The sequence below is a fragment of the Salmo salar genome, chromosome 04 (genome assembly GCF_965601325.2).
Source record: "Salmo salar chromosome 04, fSalSal1, whole genome shotgun sequence".
Classification (NCBI taxonomy): Eukaryota; Metazoa; Chordata; class Actinopteri; order Salmoniformes; family Salmonidae; genus Salmo; species Salmo salar.
Window position 1 is genome coordinate 55609066 of NC_138294.1, and position 27735 is coordinate 55636800.

Genomic DNA, 27735 nt, shown 5'->3' on the forward strand with positions numbered 1-27735 from the left:
TTTTCGTCCTCATGCTAGCTAGTAGCAGCCACCGCAGCCATTTTGGCTGTGTCAGCCAATTAGCTCTTTTGTTGTTCAACACAACATGCCATTCCATAATAGAGTCCCACAGTGAAGGTGTCATAATACCCCTCAAACCTAGAGGTCAAACAGGGAAATGGTTCCAATCATTTTTACACACCATTCATTTTTCCCATAGGGGATTTTAGAAACACTTAAAAATAAGGGCTGTGTTTCATGTAGGCTTACCCTGTCATGATGTTTTGACCATGTAAATCTCTCTCAAGGACAAGGTGACTTTTATCAATATATTCAGCTCTATTTATTCTCATTTTCCAAAATGCTAATTAGCATCAAAGAAGACATCCTGCAAGACTAAAAATCCATGCAAGCTCCTGCACATCATCTCTAAATGAAACCTTTGCTAAACAGGCATTGTGTCAATTTAAAACTTGCACAAGATAGTTTACAGAATTGTCCATTTAAAGACATTTAACCAATTTATTCATTACTACATTTAGTTAGATTTTTACCTTTGCCTCGATTCGATAGTCTCGTCCAGATCACCGTGGTATTTGTAGTTCTTTATGATAGCCACATTAGCAGCTAATTAGAATTTCATTTTTTTTAGGATAAATACAGGCGAATATATTGATAAAGCACCTTGTCCTAGAGAGGTCATCAAAACGTCACACCAGGGTAAGCCTACACGAAACACAGCCATTATTTTAAGTTTCTAACATCCCCTATGGGAAAAATGAATGGTGGAAAAATGATTAGAACAATTTCCCTGTTTGATTGCTAGGCTTTATGGGTATTATGACTCATGGCACTCTATTGCTGTTGTCGGTACTGCTAGCTAGCACACTTGGGACTTTTGATATCAATACCATTTATAAATAGACTGAGTTATATTCTAAGTGTATCCTGAAAACACATTACTTTTCATTACCTGGGAAATACCTGTTATATTTGATTCAATGAACGAATTTGCATAATTTTGCGGAATGCAATTGGCACGTGTACAGTATATTCATTATGTATCTTATTTATCACAAGCGTACAGAATACAGATAGAGAGCCCTTTGAGCGGAAAATGTGTCAGACAAAGCAAGAGCTGATGCTGGAGTATTTTGTGGGGCTTTCAAGGCAACTGGGAACTTGGAAAAATACGAGGTCAAATCATGACGTCAGTGATCTTCAGGTCGAAAAGTTGGAGCTCTAGAAAGAGTCAGAGATTTCCGAGTTCCCAGTTGTTAACTCAGCATCAAACGGCAACGGAAGGAAGGCTTCATCAGCGTGTCACACACCACTTTGCAATGAGCTGGAGGCAGTACTACTCATTTTGAAAACATATAATTAATTGTTTGAAACCTGAACGTTTGAATACATATTATGAGGCATGTCTTACCTTGCTTCAAAGTAGCCTATTAGAACTCCTCTCCTTCTAAATTTCGAACAGTTATTTTAATCTCTGTCACATGAAACTGCTCGCATGTGCAGTGTCCTTTTGAAAATGCTGTTTTCCTGCTAACTACATTATGGAACGAATATTCGGGCATAGCCTACTGCCTTGTGTGCATTGCTGCGCTTATGTGAAAAAAATTATAGTTTATCAACATTTAAAGTTAAACGTTCTGATCTGTTGCATCAAACTCATTGCTTTTTAAAAAATGGTTTATGTAGCATAGGTTGTACGAATTTGGGATCTATCGCCCGACAACTGTCCCAGAGTCGGTTTGGAATAGGCTAGTTCTTTCTCAACAAGCTGACCAATAAAGTAGGTAGCCTAAACTTTTCTACTATAATAGATTGATATAGGCTAATGATTTTGCTGTTTGTTACTCATCTTATTGGCTGATGAAAAGTAAGTGTGGGCAGTTATTCTAACATGTTTAAAGTACACATTAGAATTCAGTAAGAAGGCCAGCAGATCATTGCATCCATGACTTGCATGTTCTGTTAATATGAATTACGATATTCTAAATGTGATTTTTGTCATTCTTAGCACCGTGGATGGACGCCCTAATCAGGTTACACCCAATGCATATGGCTCCGGTAAATTTCTCAAATGTCTGGTAAATTAAAATGTTGCTGCTCAAATGTCCGGCGCCACATTTTCCTAATTGAAACCCTGCTCCCAAGTGGGAAACTCTGGATCCGACTTCCGCCTAGGTTAGCAAGTCTGACATATTTTCAGAGTTTCCGACATGACGTGAACTCGGCATCAATCTAACCATCATGGCTTTCCGACCCCAGAGCAGCTCAGTGTAAACAAGCGTAATGTTAGGGTCCAAATCTTCTGGCTAGTGAGAGCAAATTAATGGCAGTCTGCCCATCACATAGAAGTCATGTTCCCCTGCTCAGGCCAGGCAAGGCCCCGGGCAAAGATGGTGGAAAAATGAAGTTCACTCAGGCCGTTTACCTTTTTTTTTACGGTAAATTCCGGTCTACTTAAATGGGTGTGTCTCCCATAGACACCAAAGCAATCAAGGGGGTGGTTGTTTAGCAACAAAATCGATGCCTGCACAACTATAGGTCAAAAATACGGGGTTGGCTTCGATTGTTGACAACATGTAAACTATATTTCATCGCCAATGTTTATTGAAAACATAAATAAATTCGCACAATGAGCAATTGTCTCTCAAATACATCATTACAGTTGTTGGTTAGTTAGCTAGCGAATTTTAGCCATATTTGTATAGACATGACATCAGTCAACACACCTCAAAACAAGACATGGTATCAAGAACAAGATCAAACTAGCTGAAACGAGCCACCTTTGAGTCCCCACATGGCAGCTTGTTGTTATTAGCTAGGATTCCATCCAATTGGCGACAGATTTTCATACAAATATTCTAAAATGTGCATAAAGAAAATATGTGTGGTGTTTCCACCAAATGGACTTGGTGCAGATAAAAATGCGTGATGGCATAGTACACACAAAAAGTAATTTTCATGTACCGAATAAAAATCTCAAGTTTAATGTGTTTCCATCGCATTTTCAACTCTACCGATAGTTTTGTCTCAAAAACGGTTTCATTAAATAGCAAATGTGCCTACCCTGGTCTTGACATGTGCGCTTTAGCCAAAAGCTTGCAGATACAGTGCGGGTAGGCTATCCTACATGATGAGATTATTATGGATATTTGTATTTGTCAAACGGCAGTCAAGCATCGATCCTCATGCCACCAAAATCAGACCCTCGATATTTATTGGAAAGGAGCATCAAGATCACTGTGCACTTTCATCACCCTGTGAAATTCATCATAAATGATTTAGTCTGTAGCCTAATTAACTGCATGGTTTCCCGAGTGGTAGTGGGAGGACCACACCATCATATCGAATTAAACTTCGAGTCACGCGATGATATATCATCGCGTGACTCGAAGTTTAATTCGATATGATGGTTATTATATCAATATTTACGCATAAAGGCATTTCCACCAACATTTCTGTCATTGTTAATTTTACCGACACAAAAAGACTCCACCATGTCGATCGAACAAATTATCTTTAGGTATTTAGACAATTGTACCAAAACTTCCTGTTTCCATAACTGCTGTCGTGATTTTTATTTCATATGGTATGACTTTACTCGCATAAAAACTGGATGGAAACGTGGTTAAGAGTTGCTAGCTATCTGGCCATCCAGAATCCCAGCAACACAAGGGCTTCTGCCCTATTGAATCGTGCGCCTCGTTTTCGTGACATTGTCAGCTAACCCGTCTATATTGCAGCTGGGTCTGGTCTTCTTCACTGACTTGAATTGAACCAGAAAAAAACAAAGTGGGATGTCTCGCTTCCTCAACCGTCTGGCCCAAGGGTGTAACATTAGTCATAAAAAATATATATTCTGTATTTGGAAGAGATGCCTGCCCTTAGTGACTCAAGTCCACTGCTCCTGCCACCTCTGCACCACCACTGTCCATATCAGGCTCTTAGCCTCTGCCTTGCTAATGGAAACCTCAACATCCTACATCGCTAACGGCCTGCTACGATAGTACATCAGATCTGCCTCATTTCACTCCGTCCCACATGAGCTGGGATCAAAGTAAATCTAGCCTATATATCCATCTATATTAGTCGACCATGGGTTAGGATACTCTCATATAGCCGGTTTTGTCTGCTACATGAGCTAAATGATAACTACTCTGTTTGGCTTGATTTCCTCCACCGACTGCAAAGCCAACCTTACGGCCATCAACTCTGTCGTGTATACAGCCAGGTGGTCTGTCATACCCCAGTCAATACGGTGGGTTCGGAACTATTCCGTTTGAGACCCGGGGGACTCGGCATCGACTCGGACTCGGGGGTGGGGCTTCATACGGACAGAGCTCTTCCCGAGTCCGGGAGATTCATATTACTCTGAGTTCCGGCTAATGGTACTTGGGCCGAGTCCACTTCAGCATATCTGTCTGTCCCGACGAATTTTTTCAGAAGTAGGCCATATGAAGTTTTTATTTTGCAGGTGATAGAAGAATAAAAAAACTAATTAATGTCATAATTTCACCTCGAAAATCTAAAATTGGTCCCATTAGGCTATTAGATGGAGAAGGACCCTATGCTATAAATTAATTAGATTTTACTAGATCTTTTTTTTGGAACCCCACTCACACTAATTCTATTCATTTCAGTGCTTTGGCCATTCCTGGCTAAATATAATGTTATTAGCGATATTTATGCATATGCTGGTGGCTATGTTAATTAAAAGACGACTTGGGATAGATGATCCACGACAAACGGCACATCTCAGTGTCATAGGCCTATTTTTCTAAGGTAGACCTATCTGTAAACGACGATACATCATAACAAAATACACCATATGAGTGGCCTAATGTAATTTTCTGGACCTTCTAAACTGTCGAGAATAAACCCATAACTGATACAAATGGTTGTATTATCAGGGCTTTATTTCGGCGTGAAACACAAAAGGCAGTTTGAGTGGTTATTCAAATTAGCCTAAATCGCTGCAGTTTACAGCCTAGACAATAATTGTGTACTAAACGCTCAAAACGTCATGATTGGGTTTGATTCCCGGGTGAACGGAAAATGAATGCATGCATACTGTCGCTTAGGATAAAAGCGTCTGTTGATGTCACATTTATTATTTTTGCACACCTCATATTTGTGATGCATCGAACATTTACCTGCATGGAACTTTTGACATTCTGCACATTCTGAAATTAGAAATTCTCATGTATTGTTTATGTTTATGTTGTTCATAGTTCGGTTGATAGCTGCAATATTACTACCTACGTTTAATATAATATTACTACCTACATTTAATATTCATCTTTTTTTGGGGGGGGGGGGGGTCATTGCTGGGCTGATTCTGTCCCTAAAATTGCAGCTTTGGCTCAGTTCAGGCTGCCAGATCCGGGCCTAGTCTGTACTGTATTTCATTTCGGACTCGGGCTAGCAGTTTTAGATCTGGCATGCCGGAATCAGGCCAGGTGAGGGCCAGACCTTTTGTGCTACCTGGGATGTTTCCTAACTGCAACCCCACTTTCCTAAACAACAAAGGCTATCCCAGTCCGACCGGTCCTTGGGTCTTTTGATCCATCTGTGTATATGGGCATAAAATCCTGATATACAGTATCCAGTCATCTTTTAAATAACTTGGATGGATCAAACCCCTCCCTGTCTTTCGGTAATCTCTCCAACACTTGTAAATCAACTACTGGAGGTGGGAGTAGCCATGGTGGTGGACTCACAGGGATAGGTACCATGGGGCTGAACTCCCTGCCAAACAGTCCCATCTGCCTTGCCTGGGTATCAGCCACCCATCCAAAGCTTGTATTCTGTCCACAACCCATGTCCCTGTAAGTTAACCCAATAGTTAATTGCCAGCTGTTGTTTTCTAATATGTAATGGCGTCTCCCCCATCCCCACCTGTAGAGCTGACTCTGGAGAGGTCTGAAAGGCCTCACTACATATTCTGAATCCTTGCGTCTGTGTGACATCAAGCCTTTTCAGTGATGTCCAGGCTGCCACATCATACACTATACTTCCTTACAGTCTATTACAGATTGAATCAAAGCAACATACATGGTCCTCAGTGAGAAATGCCCAGCCACTAACTCCATCCCTGTCAGACAGTGCATCACATTTAGAACTTTTTTTTACATTTTCCTACTACTCCCTCAATGTGTTCTGCCTACGTCCCGGTTTCCCGATAGCGATGGAATTTAGGCTTAAGAGTGTTTTAAAGAGGCATATTTCCTACAACTGCTGAAGAAATAACATGCATTTATGTCCCAAAACACCACAGAAAGCAGCCTGGTTTCATAGACTAGACGTAACATAGTAGATGTAAAGCCAAGACAATCATATTAGTATGATATGTTACGTTTGGGATGGTTACATAAGACTGAGATTTACTTAGGGTGGTTCCTCAGGATGGAGGGGTGGGTGTATAACTAATGCAAATGTCCAGCAACCCAAAGGTTGTGAGTTCAAATCTCATCATGAACAACTTTAGCATTTTAGCTAATTAGCAACTTTTCAACTACTTACTACTTTGTAACTACTTAGCATGTTAGCTAACCCTAATCCTAACTCTAACACCTAACCCTAACTTTAACCCCTAACCCTAACCTCTAGCCTAGCTAACGTTAGCCAGCTAGCTAGTATTCGTAACATATATGTTTTGCAAATTCGTAACATATAGTACATTTTGCACATTCATATCATACGAAATGAGTGATGAACATCCGCAAATGAATACATACCAGACGAAACATAACATATCATACAAAATGGAGTGTCACGGATTTACATACAGAATAATACGAAATGCTCTGAGACCATTGTACATTTTGTTAATTCATAACATATAATATGAATTGTAATTTGTAACATATTATAACAAATGGTTGATGGACAACCACAAATTAATACATACCAATAAGAAACGCAACATATCATACTAAATGATGGATCTCTGATTTATGTACAGAATGATAGGAAATGTTCTGAGACCAGTGTTGTGCAGAGAGAACGTTCGCTAAGTGCGTCGTTGATGCATGATGTGTCGATACTGATAGGATCGAAAGAAAGGCAGCTCTGGTCTCAGCTTTCTCCTTTAAAATTTTACTTAACATTAGAATTATTCCACAATACTGAGGGCGGATCAGCGCCTACCTGGAGAGATATTATCACCTATGGCTGCAAATATTGTGACAGCTTATTCTATTGCTTACTCTATAATAATGCACTAAATCAAGGTTTAGCACATCATTGCGCCGACTTTTTCCACCCATATCGACTTTCGGTGGCTACAGCAAAGATGCAGATGTCATTTGGTTAGCGTGCAAGAAATGTAAATCACTTTGCTAGATAGCTATGCTGAACTTCGATCGACTATCCACAGTTAGCGTATTTCTTAGTTGTCAATCAAATGTATTTGGCATCGATTAAATGGCTGTTCAGGCAGGCAAGTTCCCACTCCGTTGTCAAAATCTGGGTTGGGAAAAACATGCATTGGCAGACAAGCTGCAGAAGAGTGAGCAGGCTACTATTTCCCATCGTCTATCTGTGCAATTTTGACTGCCAACGACAAACTGAAAAAGTTTGAGAGGGTTTATCTACTGTTCCCTCGTTAGATTACTGTGGTCAAGCCACCCACTCTTACGTTTCCTTCAGAATTGTTACATTTTTTTATCAAAATAATATTTAAAAAAATGTTTCGTCTCCTGAATTTAGTGAGCGAATACACAACACCTTACGGTATCGCGTGTTTTCTGGTAGGGAAACTGAGTCAGATGCACGCAGAGATAGAGTAGAGAAGACAGCTACAAATCATTCGAAGCAAACAGTTTGAATCACACTTATTCAATCATCCATAATAAAAAGTATACTAAATCGTTTATTTCAGCCTAACGGGGGTGCCTTTCAGCAAATGTTAAATTCTTAAAGCAAGATGTAAATACAGTCATGACATACAAACACTACAAACAGCACACAAAGTAGATTTGTTTAAGACTACGAAAAAACACTGTGTGACCCTCATTTAGCCCACTGCAGTAAAAAGGTAATGGATTTTATTGTCATTGTTTGTCAACACTCTACACTTCAAAAATCTTCAAACTCTGCCAAATTGACAGCAGCATATCACCCTGCTGGCTTGCCTCTTAACCTAATCAGGGTTGCTCCTGGTCAGTTGCTGGATGGGAGACCAGCTGCTGCTGGAAGTGGTGTTGGAGGGCCAGTAGGAGGCACTCTTTCCTCTGGTCAAAATAATACAATTACAATATCTGCCCCAGGGCAGTGATTGGGGACATTGCCCTGTGTTGCGGGATATCTTTCGGATGGGAAGTTAAATGGGTTTCCTGACTCTCTGTGGTCGCTAAAGACCCCATGTCACTTATTGTAAGAATAGAGATGTTAACCCTGGTGTCCTGGCTAAATTCCTAATCTGTCCCTCATACCATCATGGCCACCTAATCATCCCCAGCTTCCAATTGGCTCATTCATCGTTGTAACTATTCCCCAAGTCATTGCTATAAATTAGATTGTGCTCTCAGTCAACTTACCTGGTAAAAAAAATGGTCGTTGATCATGGCTAGACAACCATTTTCAAGTCTTGCCATAGATTTTCAAGCAGATCTAAGTCAAAACTGTAACTCGGCCACCACTATGCTTGAAAATATGGAGAGTTGTACTCAGTAATGTGTTGTATTGGATTTGCCCCAAACATAACACTTGCATCAGGACAAAAGTGAATTTGTTTGCTTTACCACATTTATTTGCAGTATTATTATCATTCAATCAATCACATTTATTTACATCAGCCGATGTCACAAAGTGCTATATAGAAACCCAGCATAAAACCCCAAACAGCAAGCAATGCAGATGTAGAAGCACAGTGGATAGGAAAAACTCCCTAGAAAGGCAGAAACCTAGGAAGGAACCTAGAGAGGAAGCAGGCTCTGAGGGGTGGCCAGTCCTCTTCTGGCTGTGCCAGGTTGAGATTATAACAGTACATGGCCAAGATGTTCAAACGTTCATAGATGACCAGCAGGGTCAAATAATAATAATCACAGTGGTTGTAGAGGGTGCAACAGGTCAGCACCTCAGGAGTAAATGTCAATTGGCTTTTCATAGCCAAGCATTCAGAGTTAGAGACAGCAGGTGCGGTAGAGAGAGAGTTTGCCTTGTTGCAAACAGGATGCATGTTTTGGAATCTTTTTATTCTGTTACAGGCTTCCTTCTTTTCACTCTGTCAATTAGTTTAGTATTGTGGAGTAACTACAATGTTGTTGATACATCCTCAGTTTTCTTCTATCACAGACATCAATCTCTGTAACTGTTTTAAAGTCACTATTGGTCTCATGGTGAAATCCTTGAGCAGTTTCCTTCCTCTCCAGCAACTGAGTTAGGAAGGATGCCTGTATCTTTGTTGTGACTGGGTGTATTGGTACACCATCCAACGTGTAAAGGGATATTCAATGTCTGCTTTTTTATTTTTACCCATCTACCAATATGTTCCCTTCTTTGCATGGCATTGGAAAACCTCCCTGGTCTTTGTAGTTGAATCTGTGTTTGAAAATCACTGCTCAACTGAGGGACCTTAGTCATTCAAAAATCATGTTAAACACTATTATTGCACACAGTGTGAGTTCATGCAACTTATGTGACTTGTTAAGCACATTTTTACTCCTGAACTTACCATAAGTGTTTGATTACTTATTGACTCAAGACGTTTCAGCTTTTCATTTTTTTTATAATAAAAAATTATAATAAAACATAATTCCACTTTTATATTATGGGATATTGTGGGTATAGGCCAGTGACAAAAAATATAAATGTAATGAATTTTAATACAGATTTAACACAGTAAAATAGGATGGTAAACACTCCCACTAGTACATCACAGTGAACTTTGAGTGATTTTAATTAATGCATTCATTCATGCAGACATGTGACAATGTTTACCATCCAATTTTACTGTGTTAAAATTAAAATGATAGTCCATCAAATTGCACCGTAATATAAAGTAAACTAGTGTTTTTTCTATCTTGTGGCTGGCATTTGGATTAGTGACAATGGATTAGTGATCTACTAGTTGAAGACGTGTGACCAATTGTTTAACATCCATTTTTACTGTTTTAAAATTGAATTATGTTCCCTCAAAGTTCTCTGTAATATACTGTAAACTAGTGTTTTTCCAATGTTGAAGCTGTCCTAGTATGGGCATGTTATACTGAATCAATAAGGCAGGAAAGGGTGTGATATATGGCCAATATACCAAGGCCAAGGGCTGTTCTTATTCACGATGCAATGCGGAGTGCTTGGACACAGCCCTTAGCCGTGGCATATTGACCACAAATCACAAACACCCAAGGTGCCTTATTGCTATTATAAACTGGTTGCCAACGTAATTTGATCAGTAAAAACAAATATTTTGTCACACCCATGGAATATGGTCTGAAATACCATGGCTGTCAGCCAATCAGCATTCAGGTCTCAAACCACAAAGTTTATAATTTGCAATGTTAATGTCAATGGATTAGTGATGTACTAGTGGCAGACGTGACAAAATGTTTACCATCCATTTGTACTGTTTTCGAATGTAATTGAAATCACTGAAAGTTCACTATAATATACAGTAAACTAGTGTTTTTCCAATGTTGTAGCTGGCATAATATGGGTATGTAATGCTTTGCATTAAAAATGACAATGGATTAGTGATCTACTAGCGGCAGACACAGGGATTGGAACCAAAATTATTTTCCAATCGTTTCGTTCTAAACAGAACCATTATTGTTTTTGTTCCATTCCACTGTTCCAGCAAAATAATGTTCTGAACCGGTTCGAAACCCCCAAAAAGTATCAGTTTATATTGTTCCTTTTTAAACCTGAAATATATTCTTTGACATTAAGCTCAATATTAAATTACTTCACTAATCAGTGCAGATAGAGCAGCTTGCTGTGGCGCGGGTAACCAATTTAATCTGTATAGGAAAGTCATTAAGAACAAATTGTATTTTGCAGTAACTGCATGATTTAATCATAATGAAAGACAAACAATTTTGAGGGTGAGGAGAGAGCGAGTGACAATGGGGGAAGCTTGAGTTGAAGTGCTGGACATCTTGTTATGACATGCATTATTTGAATTAGGCCCCAAAAATTATACCTACGGCGGAGCGGCTTCTATGGAGGAACTTTTAATGTCTATGAACTTCCGAGTTGGTTAAACATTGCACTAGAGAAAATGTTAGCTAGCTAGCGAGCTAACAAGCTTGTGTGTTCAGAGTAGCGCTAGAATAAAAAAAACGTCTTACTAATAAATCCATGTGAACCGTGATAACTATAGGATCCTTAACTTGCATTGAAAAAGTAAATCCATTCTTCTGTAATCTCTCCCTAATTTATGAATTACGCTTTTAACATCCTCAGGAGGCTACAGTAACATATGGTTCAGAGGGGAGGGGCAGGTAGCCTACTCACATGCACACCCACTGGCAAAGATTTCGGTCTGGAAAGCAGACACAGTTGTGGGTGAACAGGGCGTACAGGAGGGGACTAAGCATGCACCCCTGGAGGGCCCCGTGTTGAGGGTCAGCATGGCGGATGTGTTGTTGCCTAACCTCACCACCTGGGGGTGGCCTGTCAGGAAGTCCAGGATCCAATTGCAGAGCGAGGTGTTTAATCCCGGGGGGGGGGGGGGGGGTCCAGTGTGTCTGGGAAGGTTGTGTTGTGAGCCATGACCAGCCTTTCAAAGCTTTTCATGGCTACAGATGTGAGTGCAAGGGGGCGATAGTCATTTAGACAGGTTATCATGGCGTTCTCAGGCACAGGGGCTATGGTGGCCTGCTTGAAACATGTAGGTATTACAGACTGGGTCAGAGAGATGTTGAAATTGTCAGTGAAGACACTTGCCAGCTGGTCAGCCCATGCTCTGAGTACGCTTCCTGGTAATCAGTTTTACCCTGCAGCCTTTTGAATGTTACCTGTTTAAAGGTCTTACATTGGCTATGGAGAGCGTGATCACACAGTCATCCGGAACAGCTGGTGAACTCATGCATAGTTCAGTGTTGCTCGCCTCGAAGCGCACATAGAAGGTATTCAATCAAATCAATCAAATGTATTTATAAAGCCCTTTTTCCATCAGCAGATGTCACAAAGTGTTATACAGAAACCCAGCCTAAAACACCAAACAGCAAGCAATGCAGATGTAGAAGCACGGTGGCTAGGAAAAAGTCCCCAGGAAGGCAGGAACCTAGGAAAAAACCTAGAGAGGAACCAGGCTTTGAGGGGTGGCCAGTCCTCTTCTGGCTGTGCCAGATGGAGATTATAAGAGTACATGGCCATTTAAGGCCAAATTGTTCAAACGTTCATAGATGACCAGCAGGGTCAAATAATAATCAGTGGTTGTAGAGGGTGCAACAGGTCAGTACCTCAGGAGTAAATGTCAGTTGGCTTTCCATAGCCAAGCATTCAGAGGTTGAGGCAGCAGGTGCGGTAGAGAGAGAAAGAGAGTTGAAAACAGCAGGTCCGGAACAAGGTAGCACATCCGGTGAAGAGGTCAGGGTTCCATAGCCACAAGCAGAACAGTTGAAACTGGAGCAGCAGCACAACCAGGTGGACTGGGGACAGCCAGGAGTCATCAGTCCAGGTAGTCCTGAGGCATGATCCTAGGGCTCAGGTCCTCCGGGAAGGAGGGAGAGCGGGAGAGCGAGAGAATTAGAGGGAGCATACTTAAATTCACACAGGACACCAGATAAGACAGGAGAATTACACCAGATAACAGATTTTAGCTCGTCTGGTAGGCTCTTGTCACTGGACAGATCGCGGCTGGGTTTCCCTTTGTAATGCGTAATAGTTTGCAAGCCCTGCCACATCCGACGGGCGTCAGAGACGGTGTAGTAGGATTTGATCTTTGTCCTGTATTGACCAGGTCTAACCTTTAGCTCAGTGTGGGTGTTGCCTGTAATCCATGGTTTCTGGTTGGGATACATACGTATGGTCACTGTAGGGACAATGTCATCTATGCACTTATTAATATAGCCGATGACTGATGTGGTAAACTCCTCAATGCCATCGGATGAGTTCTGGAACATATTCCAGTCTGTGCTAGCAAAACTGTCCAGTAGCTTAGCATCCGCTTCTTGAGCGCGTCACTGGTACTTCCTGATAGAGTTTTTGCTTGTAAGCGGGAATCAGGAGGATAGAGTTATGGTCAGATTTGCCTAATGGAGGGAGAGGGCGAGCTTTTTATGCGTCTCTGTGTGTGGAGTAAAAGTGATCTAGAGTTTTTTTGCCTCTAGTTCACAGGTGACATGCTGGTAGAAATGAGGTTAAACAGATTTCAGTTTTCCTGCATTAAAGTCAGTCACCGGCCATTAGGATTGCCACCTGTTGGTTATCATTTTCTTGTTTGCTAATGGCCCTATCACAGCTCTTTGAGTGCAGTCTTAGTGCCAGCATCGGTTTGTGGTGGTAAATAGTCAGCTACAAAAAATATAAACTCTCTTGGTAAATAGTGTGGTTACAATTTATCATGAGGTATTCTAACTCAGGCGAGCAAAACCTCAAGACTTCCTTAATATTAGAGATTGTGCACAAGTTGTTGTTAACAAAGAGACACACACCACCTCTGACCTTCTCCGATGCAGCCGTTCTGTCCTGTTGATATATAAGAAAACCATCTAAATTTACATTTACCATGTCCTTGTTCAGCCACGACTCTGAGAAACATAGGATATTACAGTTCTTCACATCACATCGATAGGATAGTCTCGAACCGAGCTCATGCAGTTTATTCTCCAGTGGTTGCACAGGTGACATGCCAATAGATCGAAGGGTAGAGGCGATTTATCCACTCTCCAACATAGTCTTTTCAGGTATCCCGCACACCGGCCTCTATAGGCCCGCCTCATCCATCCTTATTTGAGTGTCGGGATTTGGGCCTGGTCCACAATAATCAATATGTCTCTGACTCATTGAATTAGAACTCTTTGTCCAAATGGAGGTCAGTGATAGCTGTTCTGATGTCCAGAAGCTCTTTTCGGTCATAGGAAACGATGGCAGAAACATTATGTAGAAACAGGAAAAAGTCTCTGCACACTTCCAGTCAGGTGCAAATGTTTTTAATTATAGCGGAGCTTTCGGTCAGTCGACCTTCATCAGAGCATATCTCCACAAACAATAGTGGGACAGATAAGGCCACACAGCAAGCCAGAGGTAATTGCAGACACCTGTGGTAATTTAAAGTACCCAAAAGGTCCACAAGGTGTCATAATATCACATACAGGATAAAATAGAACATGTTATAGATGTATTTCTACTAGAACAAAAACATATGTACACAGGGAATGTGGTTAGTATAATTAATCCATACTCTGAAAGATAGCAATAAAGGTGAAAAATGACAAAAAAATACAACACTATATACATATGCAGAACCAGGAGAAATCTAGAAAACAACCAGATAAAGGTGAAGGTAACCTGTCGGGGAAGTATCGGGCCACTAGGGCTGTCATGAATACAGGACACCCTAATACCAGGGAGGGTGTGTGTGTGAAGCTAAGATGATGTAAAGATTATGTACAAAAAAGTTAAGATCAGCCCAACACAAAAACACAGAAACCAGGCCCTGATCATGTGCAAGTTAGTAAATTTACATACACAAGCCCATCCCCTTACCAAGATGAACAGTCATTGGTCTATTACAATCAAATCATGTTGTGGGCCAATAGTTCCATCCCACCTGAAATTCCCTTTAAGTGTAGTTTAGTAATTGGTAGCTTGGAAGACTATATTTTCAGAGTAGCTTCCCCAGTGCTAACCACTGCTCCTATAGGGTTAACCCACTTGGGGGGAGATTGTAACCCTAGGCACGGGTTGTTACTTGTTCCACTACCTACCCTCTTCATTCAGGAGAGTGTGGCTGTGGCCACAAACGCCTTTCCAATGGCACCATCCTACTTATGATACCAGTGCAGTGAACAAAGAGCAAGGTGCACTGCCTCTTTCGGGTATTGAACTTGGGTCTCCCAGAGGTTAACCTTAGGTTGTTGCTAACGTGCGCTAATGTGACTAGAATGACGTTGTAAGTAACATTAAACTTTCCAGGACATAGACATGTCTTATATGGGCAGAAAGCTTAAATTCTTGTTAATCTAACTGAAGTGTCTAATTTACAGTAGCTATTTTAGTGAAAAAAGACCATGCTATTGTTTGAGGAGAGTGCATAACAACAAAAACTTTTATCATGGCAACTGGTTTGATACATTCACCTCTGAAGGTAAATAATGTACTTACATTCAGTAATCTTGCTCTGATTAGCAGCATAGTTTTGTTTGATAAAATCCATTTTTATATTCAAATGTAGGAACTGGGTTCTACAGTTTGAACCCCTGCACATACACTGCTGCCATCTGGTGGCCAAAATCTAAATGGCCCCTAAACTCCTATGTGATTTAATGGCCTTTCTCTTGCATTTCAAAGATAATGGAACAAAAACAATATAGAAAACGCATGTTTTTTTGTTTGTATTATCTTTTACCAGATCTAATGTATTATATTCTCCAATCTTAATTTCACATTTCCACAAACTTCAAAGTGTTTCCTTTCAAATGGTATCAAGAATATGCATATCCTTGCTTCAGGTCCTGAGCTACAGGCAGTTCGATTTGGGTGTCATTTTAGTCGAACATTGAAAACAGGGTTCCGATCCTTATTAACCCACTTAGGGGATATGGTAAGGATGACCCAAGGGTCTTTACAATACTAATGTGGCTCCCAGGCGTTGTGACTGAGATCATCTGCGCAACTCGAGTAGCCTACTATAAAAAGATGTCCAGGAAGCAGCCAAATTAACATTTGAACTCAAAATGACTGCAGCTCCGACCACACAGGACAGACTGGAACGCGCCCATTTTCAAATTTGCGCAGTCGCAATGATGAAAGCATTCGAGAAACACCGCCATTATTGCGTAGCTAGTGTGACTATTGCATTGTGTTGGCGACGTAAACAAAAATTACCTGCAATAATGAGGGCAATTGTGGAATTTGGTGGGAGTAAGACCATATAGTGCGCGCCGTTTGCATAGGGTGCCTTTGACCAGCTCAAGATGTCCGCAGAGATGCTCAGGTAACAAACATATCGACCGTTCAGCTGCCTGAGCAAACTACTGTAGCTAGTAGGGCAAGCCGTAGATCGCTAACCATAACTAGGTAGCTTATTTGCTGCCTGCTAGCTTCCTAAAGTCCTAAAGTAGTCAGTCCTCACATTCAAGCTACTAGTCCGACTTGAACTTGTGACATTTACATAATTAGTACATACATCAAGAGAGACCTAGCTATGTTTGCCCAACGTTATTGTTTGATATTTATCTAGCTAGGTAACACACTTTACTGCTAGCTAGCTAGCTATAAATTAGTTGAATGACGTACATTAACGTTAGCGAGCTAGATAGCTAACTAGCTAATTGATGTGTCAATGATCTGAGCCCGGTTTCCCAAAGGCATCTTAAGGCTAAGTTCAACGTTAGGAAAATATGGTGAACTTAGTCTTAAGATACCTTTGGGAAAACAGGCCATGGTATTTTTTTAGTGTAGCTCTCATGAAAAACCTTAAGGGTTTAAATGCAATAATTTCAAAAATGTTACTAAGTTAGTTCATATAAGGAAATCAGTATGGTGAGTTAAATTCATTAGGCCCTGGATTTCACATGACAGGGCAGGGATGGAAGTCATGGGCTGGCGTGGTTGCACATAGTCTGCGCTTGTGAGGCTGGGTGGATGTACTGTCAAATTCTCTGAAATGAAGTTGGAGGTGGCTTATGGTAGAGAACTTAACATTCAATTCTCTAGCAACAGTTCTGTTGGACATTCCTGCAGTCAGCATGCCAATTGCACACTCCCTCAAAGCATGAGATGTCTGTGGCGTTGTGACAAAACTGCACATTTTAGTGTCCTTTTAGTCCCCAGCACAAGGTGCACCAGTGTATTGATCATGTTGTTTAATCATCTATTTGATATGCCACACCAGTCAGGTGGATGGATTATCTTGGAAAAGGAGGAATGTAAACTAATTTTGTGCACAAAATTTGAAAGAAATAAGCTGTGTGTGTATTGAACATTTCTGGGATCTTTTATTTCAGCAGATGAAACATGGGACCAACACTTTACATGTTGCGTTTTATTTTTGTTCAGTATACAATTCCGACACTGTTTTAACGTTTAGAAAAGTCAATCATCGCTTGCGAGACGATTTTCGAAAATGCGTGAGCCTTCCATATCAGCCAGAAAGAAACTTTCAAATAAAAATATATACTTACCGTAGCAGATTTGTACAGATCATATGCTGTGTGCCTCCAGTTGGAAAACTACACTTCCTCCCCAGTTACTTACACACAGGTGTTTGAGCAGATATCTAATTGGCACAGGTGGTCGCATAGCACAAGTCATTTTTCCAACAATTATTTACAGACAGATTAAACTTATAACTCACTATCACAATTCCAGTGGGTCAGAAGTTTACATACACTAAGTTGACTGTGCCTTTAAACAGCTTGGAAAATTCCAGAAAATGATGTCATGGCTTTAGAAGCTTCTGATAGGCTAATTGACATAATTTGAGTCAATTGGAGGTGTACCTGTGGATATATTTCAAGGCCTACTTTCAAACTCAGTGCCTCTTTGCTTGACATCATGGGAAAATCCAAATAAATTGTAGACCTCCAAGTCTGCTTCATCCTTGGGAGCAATTTCCAAATGCCTGGAGGTACCATGTTCATCTGTAAAAACAATAGTACGCAAGTATAAACACCATGGGACCACGCAGCTGTCATACCGCTCAGGTAGAGATGAATGTACTTTGACGCAAAAAGGGGAAATCAATCCCAGAACAACTGCAAAGGACCTTGTGAAGATGCTGGAGCAAACAGATACAAAGTATCTATGTCCACAGTAAAATGAGTCCTATATCGACATAACCTGAAAGGCTGCTCAGCAAGGAAGAAGCCACTGCTCCAGAACCGCCATTAAAAAAGCCAGACTACAGTTTGCAACTGCACATGAGGACAAAATTTGTATTTTTTGTAGAAATGTCCTCTGGTCTGATGAAACAAAAATAGAACTGTTTGACCATAATGACCATTGTTATGTTTGGAGGAAAAAGGGGGGGGGCTTGCAAGCCGAAGAACATCATCCCAACCGTGAAGCACGGGGGTGGCAGCGTCATGTTGTGGGGGTGCTTTGCTGCATGAGGGACTTGTGCACTTCACAAAATAGATGGCATCATGAGGCAGAAAAATTATGTGGATATATTGAAGCAACATCTCAAGACATCAGTCAGGAAGTTAAAGCTTGGTCGGAAATGGGTCTTCCAAATGGACAATGACCCCAAGGATACTTCCAAAGTTGTGGCAAAATGGCTTAAGGACAACAAAGTCAAGGTATTGGACTGGCCATCACAAAGCCCTGCCCTCAATCCTATAGAAAATCTGTGGGCAGTACTAAAGGTGTGTGCGAGCAAGGAGGCCTACAAACCTGACTCCGTTACACCAGCTCTGTCAGGAGGAATGGGCCAAAATTCCACAACTTATTGTGGGAAGCTTGTGGAAGGCTACCCAAAACATTTGACCCAAGTTAAACAATTTAAAGGCAATGCTACCAAATACTAATTGAGTGTATGTAAACTTCTGACCCACTGGGAATGTGTTGAAAGAAATAAAAGCTGAAATAAATAATTCTCTCTACTATTATTCTGACATGTCACATTCTTAAAATAAAATGGTGATCCTAACTGACCTAAGACAGGGAATTTTTACTCTGATTAAATGTCAGGAATTGTGAAAAACTGAGTTTAAATGTATTTGGCTAAGGTGTATGTAAACTGCCGACTTCAACTGTATGGCTGTGTGGAAACGCTAACCCTATAAAGGTGCTACACATAGGATGTTTTTGAATATTTGCATTTTAATTTCTGAATTTACATAATATATCTGGCACTAATAGTGGAATGATTGTGTTTCACAGTATTACTTACCCACAATAGTTGTGATATTCGCCTATTGATTTCTCCCTACGGAGCGTCATCTGTTGTCAAACTGGGAAAGCTGTTTTGACTTTGGCTGTGTTATCTAGTGGAAAACTCAAGTTTTCTGGTTTCTAAAATTCTACGCTGTTAGTTCAATTTCAGTTAGAGAACAAGCACTGGGTAATGTTGGGAATCATTGTATCGTCTAAATCGCTGTGAAATACACTACATGACCACCAAAAGTATGTGGACACCTGCTCGTCAACATCTCATTTTAAAATCATGGGCATTAATATAGAGTTGATCCCCTTTGCTGCTATAACAGCCTCAACTCTTCTGGGAGGGCTTTCCCGTAGATGTGGGGACTTGCTTCCATTCAGCCACGAGCGTTAGTGAGGTCAGGCACTGATGTTGGGAAATTAGGCGTGGCTTGCAGTCGGTGCTCCAATTCATCCCAAAGGTTTTCGAAGGGGTTGAGGTCAGGGCTCTGTGCAGGCCAGTCAAGTTCTTCCACGCCGATCTTGACAAACCATTTCTGTATGGACCTCGCTTTGCGCACGGGGGCATTGTCATGCTGAAACAGGAAAGGGCCTTCCCTAAACTGTTGCCACTAAGTGGGAAGCACAGCCACTTCTAGAATGTAATTGTATGCTGTAGCATTTCCCTTCACTGGAACTACGGGGCCTACGACCCATGAAAAACAGCCCTAGTCCATTATTCCTCCTCCACTTTACATTTGGCACTATGCATTGGTGCAGGTAGCATTCTCCTTGTATCCGCCAAACCTAGATTTGTCCATCGGACTGCAAGATAGTGAAGCCAGATGGTGAAGCTTGTTTTTGTTACTCCAGAGAACACGTTTCTACTGCTCCAGAGTCCAATGGCGGCGAGCTTTAACCTCTCCAGCCGACGCTTGGCATTGCACAAGGTGATCTTAGGCTTGTGTGCAGCTGCTCGGCCATGTTCTTGTGCTGACTTTGCTTCCAGAGGTAGTGAGTGTTGCAACTGAGGACAGACAATTTTTGCGCGCTTCAGCACTGTGATCCCATTCTGTAAGCTTGTGTGGCCTACCACTTCGCAGCTGAACTGTTGTTGTTCCTTGACATTTCCACTTCACAGTAACATCACCGCCTGGTATGGCATCTGACCGTAAGGCGCTATAGAGGGTAGTGCGAACGGCCCAGTACATCACTGGGACCAAGCTTCCTGCCATCAAGGATAAATATAATAGGCGGTGTCAGAGGAAAGCCCATAAAATTGTCGGACTCCAGTCACCCAAGTTATAGACTGTTTTCTCTGCTACCGCACGGCAACCGGTACCGGAGTGCCAAGTCTAGGACTAAAAGGCTCCTCAACAGCTTCTACCCCCAATCCATTAGACTGCTGAACAATTAAAAAAATTTGCCACCGGGCAATTTACATTGACTTCCCCCCCCCCTTTTTGTACACTGCTGCTACTTGCTGTTTGTTTGTTAACTATGCATAGTAGAGGTTGACCGATTATGATTTTTCAATACCGATTTATTGGAGGACCAAAAAAAGCCGATACCGATTAATCGGCTGGTATTTATTTGTTTGTAATAATGACAATTACAACAATACTGAATGAACACTTTTAACTTAATATAATACATCAAAATCAATTTAGCCTCAAATAAATAATGAAACATGTTCAATTTGGTTTAAATAATGCAAAAAAAAAGTGTTGGAGAAGAAAGTAAAAGTGCAATATGTGCCATGTAAAAAAGCTAATGTTTAAGTGCCTTGCTCAGAACATGGGAACATATGAAAGCTGGTGGTTCCTTTTAACATGATTCTTCAATATTCCCAGGTAAGAAGTTTTAGGTTGTAGTTATTATAGGACTATTTCTCTCTATACGATTTGTATTTCATATACCTTTCACTATTGGATGTTCTTATAGGCACTTTAGTATTGCCAGTGTAACAGTATAGCTTCCGTCCCTCTCCTCGCTCCTACCTGGGCTCGAACCAGGAACACATCGACAACAGCCACCCTCGAAGCAGCGTTACCCATGTAGAGCAAGGGGAACAACTACTCCAAGTCTCAGAGCGAGTGACGTTTGAAACGCTATTAGCGCGCACCCGCTAACTAGCTAGCCAATTCACATCGGTTACACCAGCCTAATCTTGGGAGTTGACAGGCTTGAAGTCATAAACAGCGCAATGCATTGCGAAGAGCTGCTGGCAAAACGCACAAAAGTGCTGTTTGAATGAATGTTTACGAGCCTGCTGGTGCCTACCACCGCTCAGTCAGACTGCTCTATCAAATCATAGACTTAATTATAATATAATAAACACACAGAAATACGAGCCTTAGGTCATTATTATGGTCGAATCCGGAAACTGTCATCTCGAAAACAAGTTTTTTTCTTTCAGTGAAATACGGAACTGGTCCGTATTTTATCTAACGGGTGGCATCCCTGTCTAAATATTCCTGTTACATTGCACAACCTTTAATGGTATGTCATAATTACGTAAAATTCTGGCAAATTAGTTCGCAACGAGCCAGGCAATGAACGCAAGAGCAGTGACACAATTTCATGTTAGCAGGCAATATTAACTAAATATGCAGGTTTAAAAATATATACTTGTGTATTGATTTTAAAGAAAGGCATTGATGTTTATGGTTAGGTACATTGGTGCAACAACAGTACTTTTTTCGCAAATGCGCTTGTTAAATCATCACCCGTTTGTCGAAGTAGGCTGTGATTTGATGAGAAATTAACAGGCACCGCGTCGATTAAATGCAACGCAGGACACGTTAGATAATCTAGTAATATCATCAACCATATGTAGTTAACTAGTGATTATGTTAAGATTGATAGTTTTTTATAAGGTAAGTTTAATGCTAGCTAGCAACTTACCTTGGCTTCTTGCTGCCTTCGCGTAACAGGTAGTCAGCCTGCCATGCAGGCTCCTCGTGGAGTGCAATGTAAGGCAGGTGGTTAGAGCGTTGGACTAGTAACCAGAAGGTTGCAAAAACGAATCCCCCCTGAACAAGGCAGTTAACCCCCGTTCCTAGGCCGTCATTGAAAATAAGAATGTGTTCTTAATCTGACTTGCCTAGTTAAATAAAGGTGGGAAAAAAATCAAAATCGGCAAATCGGTGGCCAAAAATACCGATTGTTATGAAAACGTGAAATCGGCCCTAATTAATCGGCCATTCCGATTAATCGGTCGACCTCTAATGCATAGTCACTTCGCCCCCACCTACATGTACAGATTACCTCAACTAGCCTGCACACTGACTCGGTACTGGTACCCCCTGTATATAGCCTCGTTATTTTTATTGTATTACTTTATTACTTTTTATTTTAGTCGACTTGATAAATATTTTCTTCTTGAACTGCACTGTTGGTTAAGGGCTTGTAAGTCGGAATTTCATGGTAAAGTCTACACTTGTTGTATTCGGCGCATGTGACACAGTTTGATTTGACTTACAATTGACTTGGGCAGCTCTAACAGGGCAGAAATTCGACAAACTGACTTGTTGGAAAGGTGGCATTCTACGAGGGTGCCATGTTGAAAGTCGCTAAGCTCCTCAGTGAGGCCAATCTACTGTCAATGTTTGTCTATGGAGATTGCATGGCTGTGTGCTCAGCAACGGGTGTGGCTGAAATAGCTGACTCCACTAATTTGAAGGGGTGTCCAGATGCTTTTGTATATAAAGTTTATTCGGAAAGTATTCAGACCCTTTGACTTTTTCCACATTTTGTTACGTTACAGCCTTGTTTTAAAAACAAAGCAAAAATAGGTTATCATTTTTTGAAAATATATAGAAAATATGTAAATGTAATATTTCATTTTTTAAGACCCTTTACTCAGTACTTTGAAGCACCTTTGGCAACGATTACAGCCTCAAGTCTTTTTGGGTACGACACTACAAGCTCTATTTGTGGAGTTTCTCCCATTCTTCTCTGCAGATCCTCTCAAGCTGTCTCAGTTTAGATGGGGAGCGTCACTGCACAGCTATTTGCAGGTCTCTCCAGAGCTGTTTGATCGGGTTCATGTCCAGGCTCTGGCTGAGCCACTCAAGGACATTGAGACTTGTCCCGAAGCCACTCCTGTGTTGTCTTGGCTGTGTGCTTGGTGTCGTTGTCCTGTTGGAAGGTGAACAGTCGCCCCACTCTAAGGTCCTGAGCACTCTGGATTAGGTTTTCACCAAGGATCTCTCTGTACTTTGCACCGTCCATCTTTCCTTCAATCCTGACTAGTCTCCCAGTCCCTGCCACTGAAAAACATGATGCTGCCACCATGCTTCATTGTAGGGATGGTGCAAGTTTTCCTCCAGACATGACGCTTGGCATTCAGGCCAAAGAGTTCAATCTTGGTTTCATCAGACCAGAGAATCTTGTTTCTCATGGTCTGAGAGTCTTTGGTTGCCTTTTGGCAAACTCCAAGTGGGCGGTTATGTGCCTTGTACTGAGGAGTGGCTTCCGTCTGGCCACTTTACCATAAAGGCCTAATTGGTGGAGTGCTGCGGAGAAGGTTGTCCTTCTGGAAGGTTCTCCCATCTCCACAGAAGAACTCTGGAGCTCTTTCAGTGACCATTGGGTTCTTGGTCACCTCCCTGACCAAGGCCCTTCTCCCCCGATTGCTCAGTTTGGCCAGGCGGCCAGCTCTAAGAAGAGTCTTGGTGGTTCCAAACTTCTTCCATTGAAGAATGATGGACGCCACTGTTCTTGGGGATCTTCAATGCTGCAGAAATGTTTTGGTACTCTTCCCCAGATCTGTGCCTCGACACAATCCTGTCTAGGGGTTCTACGGACAATTCCTTTGACCTCATGGCTTTCTTTTTGCTCTGACATGCACTGTCAACTGTGGGACCTTACATAAACACTTGTGTGCCTTTCGAAATCATGTCCAATCAATTGAATTTACCACACGTGGACTCCAGGTTGTAGAAACATCTCCAGGATGATCATTGGAAACAACATGATGCACTTGAGCTCAGTTTTCGAGTCTCATAGCAAAGGGTCTGAATACTTATGTAAATAAGGTATTTATGTTTTGAATTAATAAATTAGCAAACATTTGTAAACCTGTTTTTGCTTTGTCTTTATGGGGTACTGTGTGTAGATTGGTATTTTTTTTAAAGTCCATTTTAGAATAAGGCTGTAACATAAAATGTGGAAAAGGTCAAGGAGTCTTAATACTTTCCGACTGCACTGTATAGTTTGTTATTGATAAGATACACTATCGTTTTTACAGCTGTTTGAAGCTGGTGGAACAACCTAAAGTAACCAGCATCAAACAGCTGTAAAACTTTTTTTTGTTATTTGTAAGATATTTCACAGCGATTTAGATGGTACAGTGATTCACTACACTATTCAGTGCTTGTTTACACATATACTGAAATTCAGTAGACAATGTAGAATTTTAGCAACCAGGTAATGACAGCGCGATTTCCACTAGATAACGCGGCCACAAAGCCAGAACAGCTTCCCATTTTGACAATAGATGCTGTTCCCGGCGAGAGAAATCAGTCGGCGAATATCACAGCTAGTCACAACACGTGATTTAAGTAATACTTTGAAATACTAGCGCAAGATATATTTGGACATTTTCTGAAATTACAATGCCAAAAGGCAAACTAATCCTACTGTATATGTACCTTTAAAAAAATATATATTTGTCACTGATATGAAATGCGTTCCTTATGTTTCCAAAACGCGTATTGCTTGCGGTTCGCTTAACGTTTAGAGCAAGCGTTGGAGCTCTTAACAAAATTCTTCCAGCAAGAAGATGCCTTCATCAATAGGCACTTAAAGTAGTTAACGTCTATGAATGGGCTAGCATTAGGGTAAAATAGCTAGCTAGCCTATTGAATCGTGACTGTTTCTGAAGTAAAGGGACAGAGCAGGACAAGGACATATGTTCACATCTTACCGGTAGCTATGGCATATCCACATACTTTGGTTAGGAATTTAAACAAAGGTTTATAGCTTTCTAGAAAGAAACTCATGAGGTATGCTGCATTGTTATTAATTTGGCTGTCATTCATCTTAGCATTCCTCTTGGCACGAGCAAGCTCAATGTGTTGGTGACCAAACTGCATGGGTTCTTGGCTCATGCTCCAGAGGAAGATGATGACACACTGGTGACTGAAAGTCCTGAGGGTGAGAACTGTAATAAGTGCACCTTTAACTCAGTTGGTATAGTGGTGTTGTCTGGCCATTATTGTCTGCTGATTTTAATTCACAGGTATAACGAACAAGGACTGTGTGGAGCCACACTCAACAGACCGAAACTCCCTTGAGGTATTGACATGAAAAATATCAGTATTGGCTGTTCTAGACCAAAGAGTATTTAGTATTGATGCAGATCTAGAAGATGTAGTTATTACATATTTCTTGTTGAATACAGACCTCAACAGACGCCTTGAAGCAGTCCAGATGTGGTTCCAGGAGGTGGGCTTTCTTCTGATATGTGACAGTTTGTACATGTTGTTTATGGACAGGAAACACATAAAAACATTATTTATCCTCTAATGCAGAGGTTTTCAAACTTTTTGACTGGGACCCCAAGCCATTCCATATATTTGAACTATTCCTGAGTTAGCATGCCCAATTCAACTTGTCAAGTAATTACACACCATTATTGAGCTCAATCAGGTGAGCTTGTTCAGTGCTACAACAAAATTGTGAAATGTCTGGGGGTCACTGAGGAGGTTTGAAAAACCACTGCTCTAATCGATGTCACTTGTTGTATTACAGAAAACCTTCCGTTGTGATTAAACACAGTGGACTGGATGAATCTGGTGCTTCAAATGAAAGTGATGATGACTGCTTGATCGTCAATTCAAACGGTTATCCTGATGTAACAAGATTGCCTAAAGGTTTGTTTTTCTGCTACTTCTTTCAATACTGTAACGGGATATTAACACTGGAAATGCATAATGTATGACTGGATTTATAAACAGAAAATGCCTTTGTTTCCATGCGTGTGTTTTTACATGTCTTATGCACAAAGGTACTGCACTGGTGAGGCCTGAGCCGGTGGATAATGTCAGAGATGACTTCCGAGGTACAGAATTCCATTGTGGAAAATCTGGTAATCTGAGGAGAGTTTTTTCCAGGAGACGTGGAGGTGAGCTTTCATGAATTAATATGAAAATGCATATCCTTTACCCTAAAATAGTGTGCCGCAGAATGACAATGAATTAAGGTTTGTAATCAATCAATCAAATCAAATTTGTACATGAGCAGATGTCATGAAGTGCTATACAGAAACCCAGCCTAAAACAGCAAGCAATGCAGATGTAGAAGCACGGTGGATAAGAAAAACTCCCTAGGAAGGCAGGAACCTAGGAAAAAACCTAGAGAGGAACCAGGCTCTGAGGGGTGGCCAGTCCTCTTCTGGCTGTGCCAGGTGGAGATTATAAGAGTACATGGCCATTAACCTGTTGAGGACAGACGTTCCGCCTGCGGAACTCCTAGCCAATGGCATCGCACGGCGCAAAATACAAAACCAACTAAAATACCACAATTACATTTTCTCAAACAATCAACTATTTTACACCATTTTAAAGATAAGACTCTCGTTAATCTAACCACATTGTCCGATTTCAAAAAGGCTTTACAGCGAAAGCAAAACATTAGATTATGTTAGGAGGGTACATAGACACAAATAATCACACAGCCATTTTCCAAGCAAGCATATATGTCACATAAACCCAAACCACAGCTAAATGCAGCACTAACCTTTGATCTTCATCAGATGACACTCCTAGGACATTATGTTATACAATACATGCATGTTTTGTTCAATCAAGTTCATATTTATATCAAAACCAGCTTTTTACATTAGCATGTGATGTTCAGAACTAGCATACCCACCGCAAACTTCCGGTGAATTTACTAAATTACTCACGATAAACGTTCACAAAATACATAATTATTTTAAGAATTATAGATACAGAACTCCTTTATGCAATCGCGGTGTCAGATTTTAAAATAGCTTTTCGGCGAAAGCACATTTTGCAATATTCTGAGTAGATAGCCCGGCCATCACGGCTAGCTATTTTGACACCCACCAAGTTTGGCCCTCACTAAACTCAGAATTACTATTAGACAAATTGGATTACCTTTGCTGTTCTTCGTCAGAATGCACTCCCAGGACTTCTACTTCAACAACAAATGTTGTTTTGGTTCCAAATAATCCATAGTTCTATTCAAATAGCTCCGTTTTGTTCGTGCGTTCAGGTCACTATCCGAAGGGTGACGCGCGAGCGCATTTTGTGACAAAAAAATGCAAAATATTCCATTACCGTACTTAGAAGCATGTCAAACGCTGTTTAAAATCAATTTTTATGCTATTTTTCTCGTAAAATAGCGTTAATATTCCAACCGGGCAACGTTGTATTCATTCAAAGGCTGAAAGAAAAAAATGGAGTTGTCTCGTGAACGCGCATCTCAGTCTCACTGTCCCCAGGCTGACCACTTACAAACAGAGCTGTTGTACTTTGCCCAGAGACAGCAGACACCCCATTCCACTTTCTGGCGGCTTTAGAGAGCCAATGGAAGCCTTAGAAAATGTCACGTTACAGCACAGATGCTGTATTTTCAATAGAGATGCAACAGAAGGACAACAAATTGTCAGACAGGGCACTTCCTGTATGGAATCTTCTCAGGTTTTGGCCTGCCATTTGAGTTCTGTTATACGCACAGACACCATTCAAACAGTTTTAGAAACTTTAGAGTGTTTTCTATCCAAATCTA

The 27735-nt window shown here is 41.0% G+C and overlaps 1 protein-coding gene across 2 annotated transcripts in view; it reads left to right on the plus strand.

The window, feature by feature from the left end:
• Window positions 1–15867: 15867 nt before the first annotated feature.
• The window catches only part of LOC106603335 (transcriptional regulator ATRX), a 50325-nt gene continuing 38457 nt past the window's right edge, over window positions 15868–27735 (plus strand). The window contains exons 1-6 of one of the 2 annotated variants that reach the window (XM_082974573.1): window positions 15868–16102; window positions 25025–25134; window positions 25220–25275; window positions 25382–25425; window positions 25732–25853; window positions 25988–26104. In XM_082974573.1, coding sequence (XP_082830699.1) covers window positions 16083–16102; window positions 25025–25134; window positions 25220–25275; window positions 25382–25425; window positions 25732–25853; window positions 25988–26104 — 469 coding nt within the window. In that variant the 5' untranslated portion in view covers window positions 15868–16082. The remainder of the gene's footprint in view (window positions 16103–25024; window positions 25135–25219; window positions 25276–25381; window positions 25426–25731; window positions 25854–25987; window positions 26105–27735) is intronic. The other variant, XM_014196883.3, reaches the window with a different exon arrangement.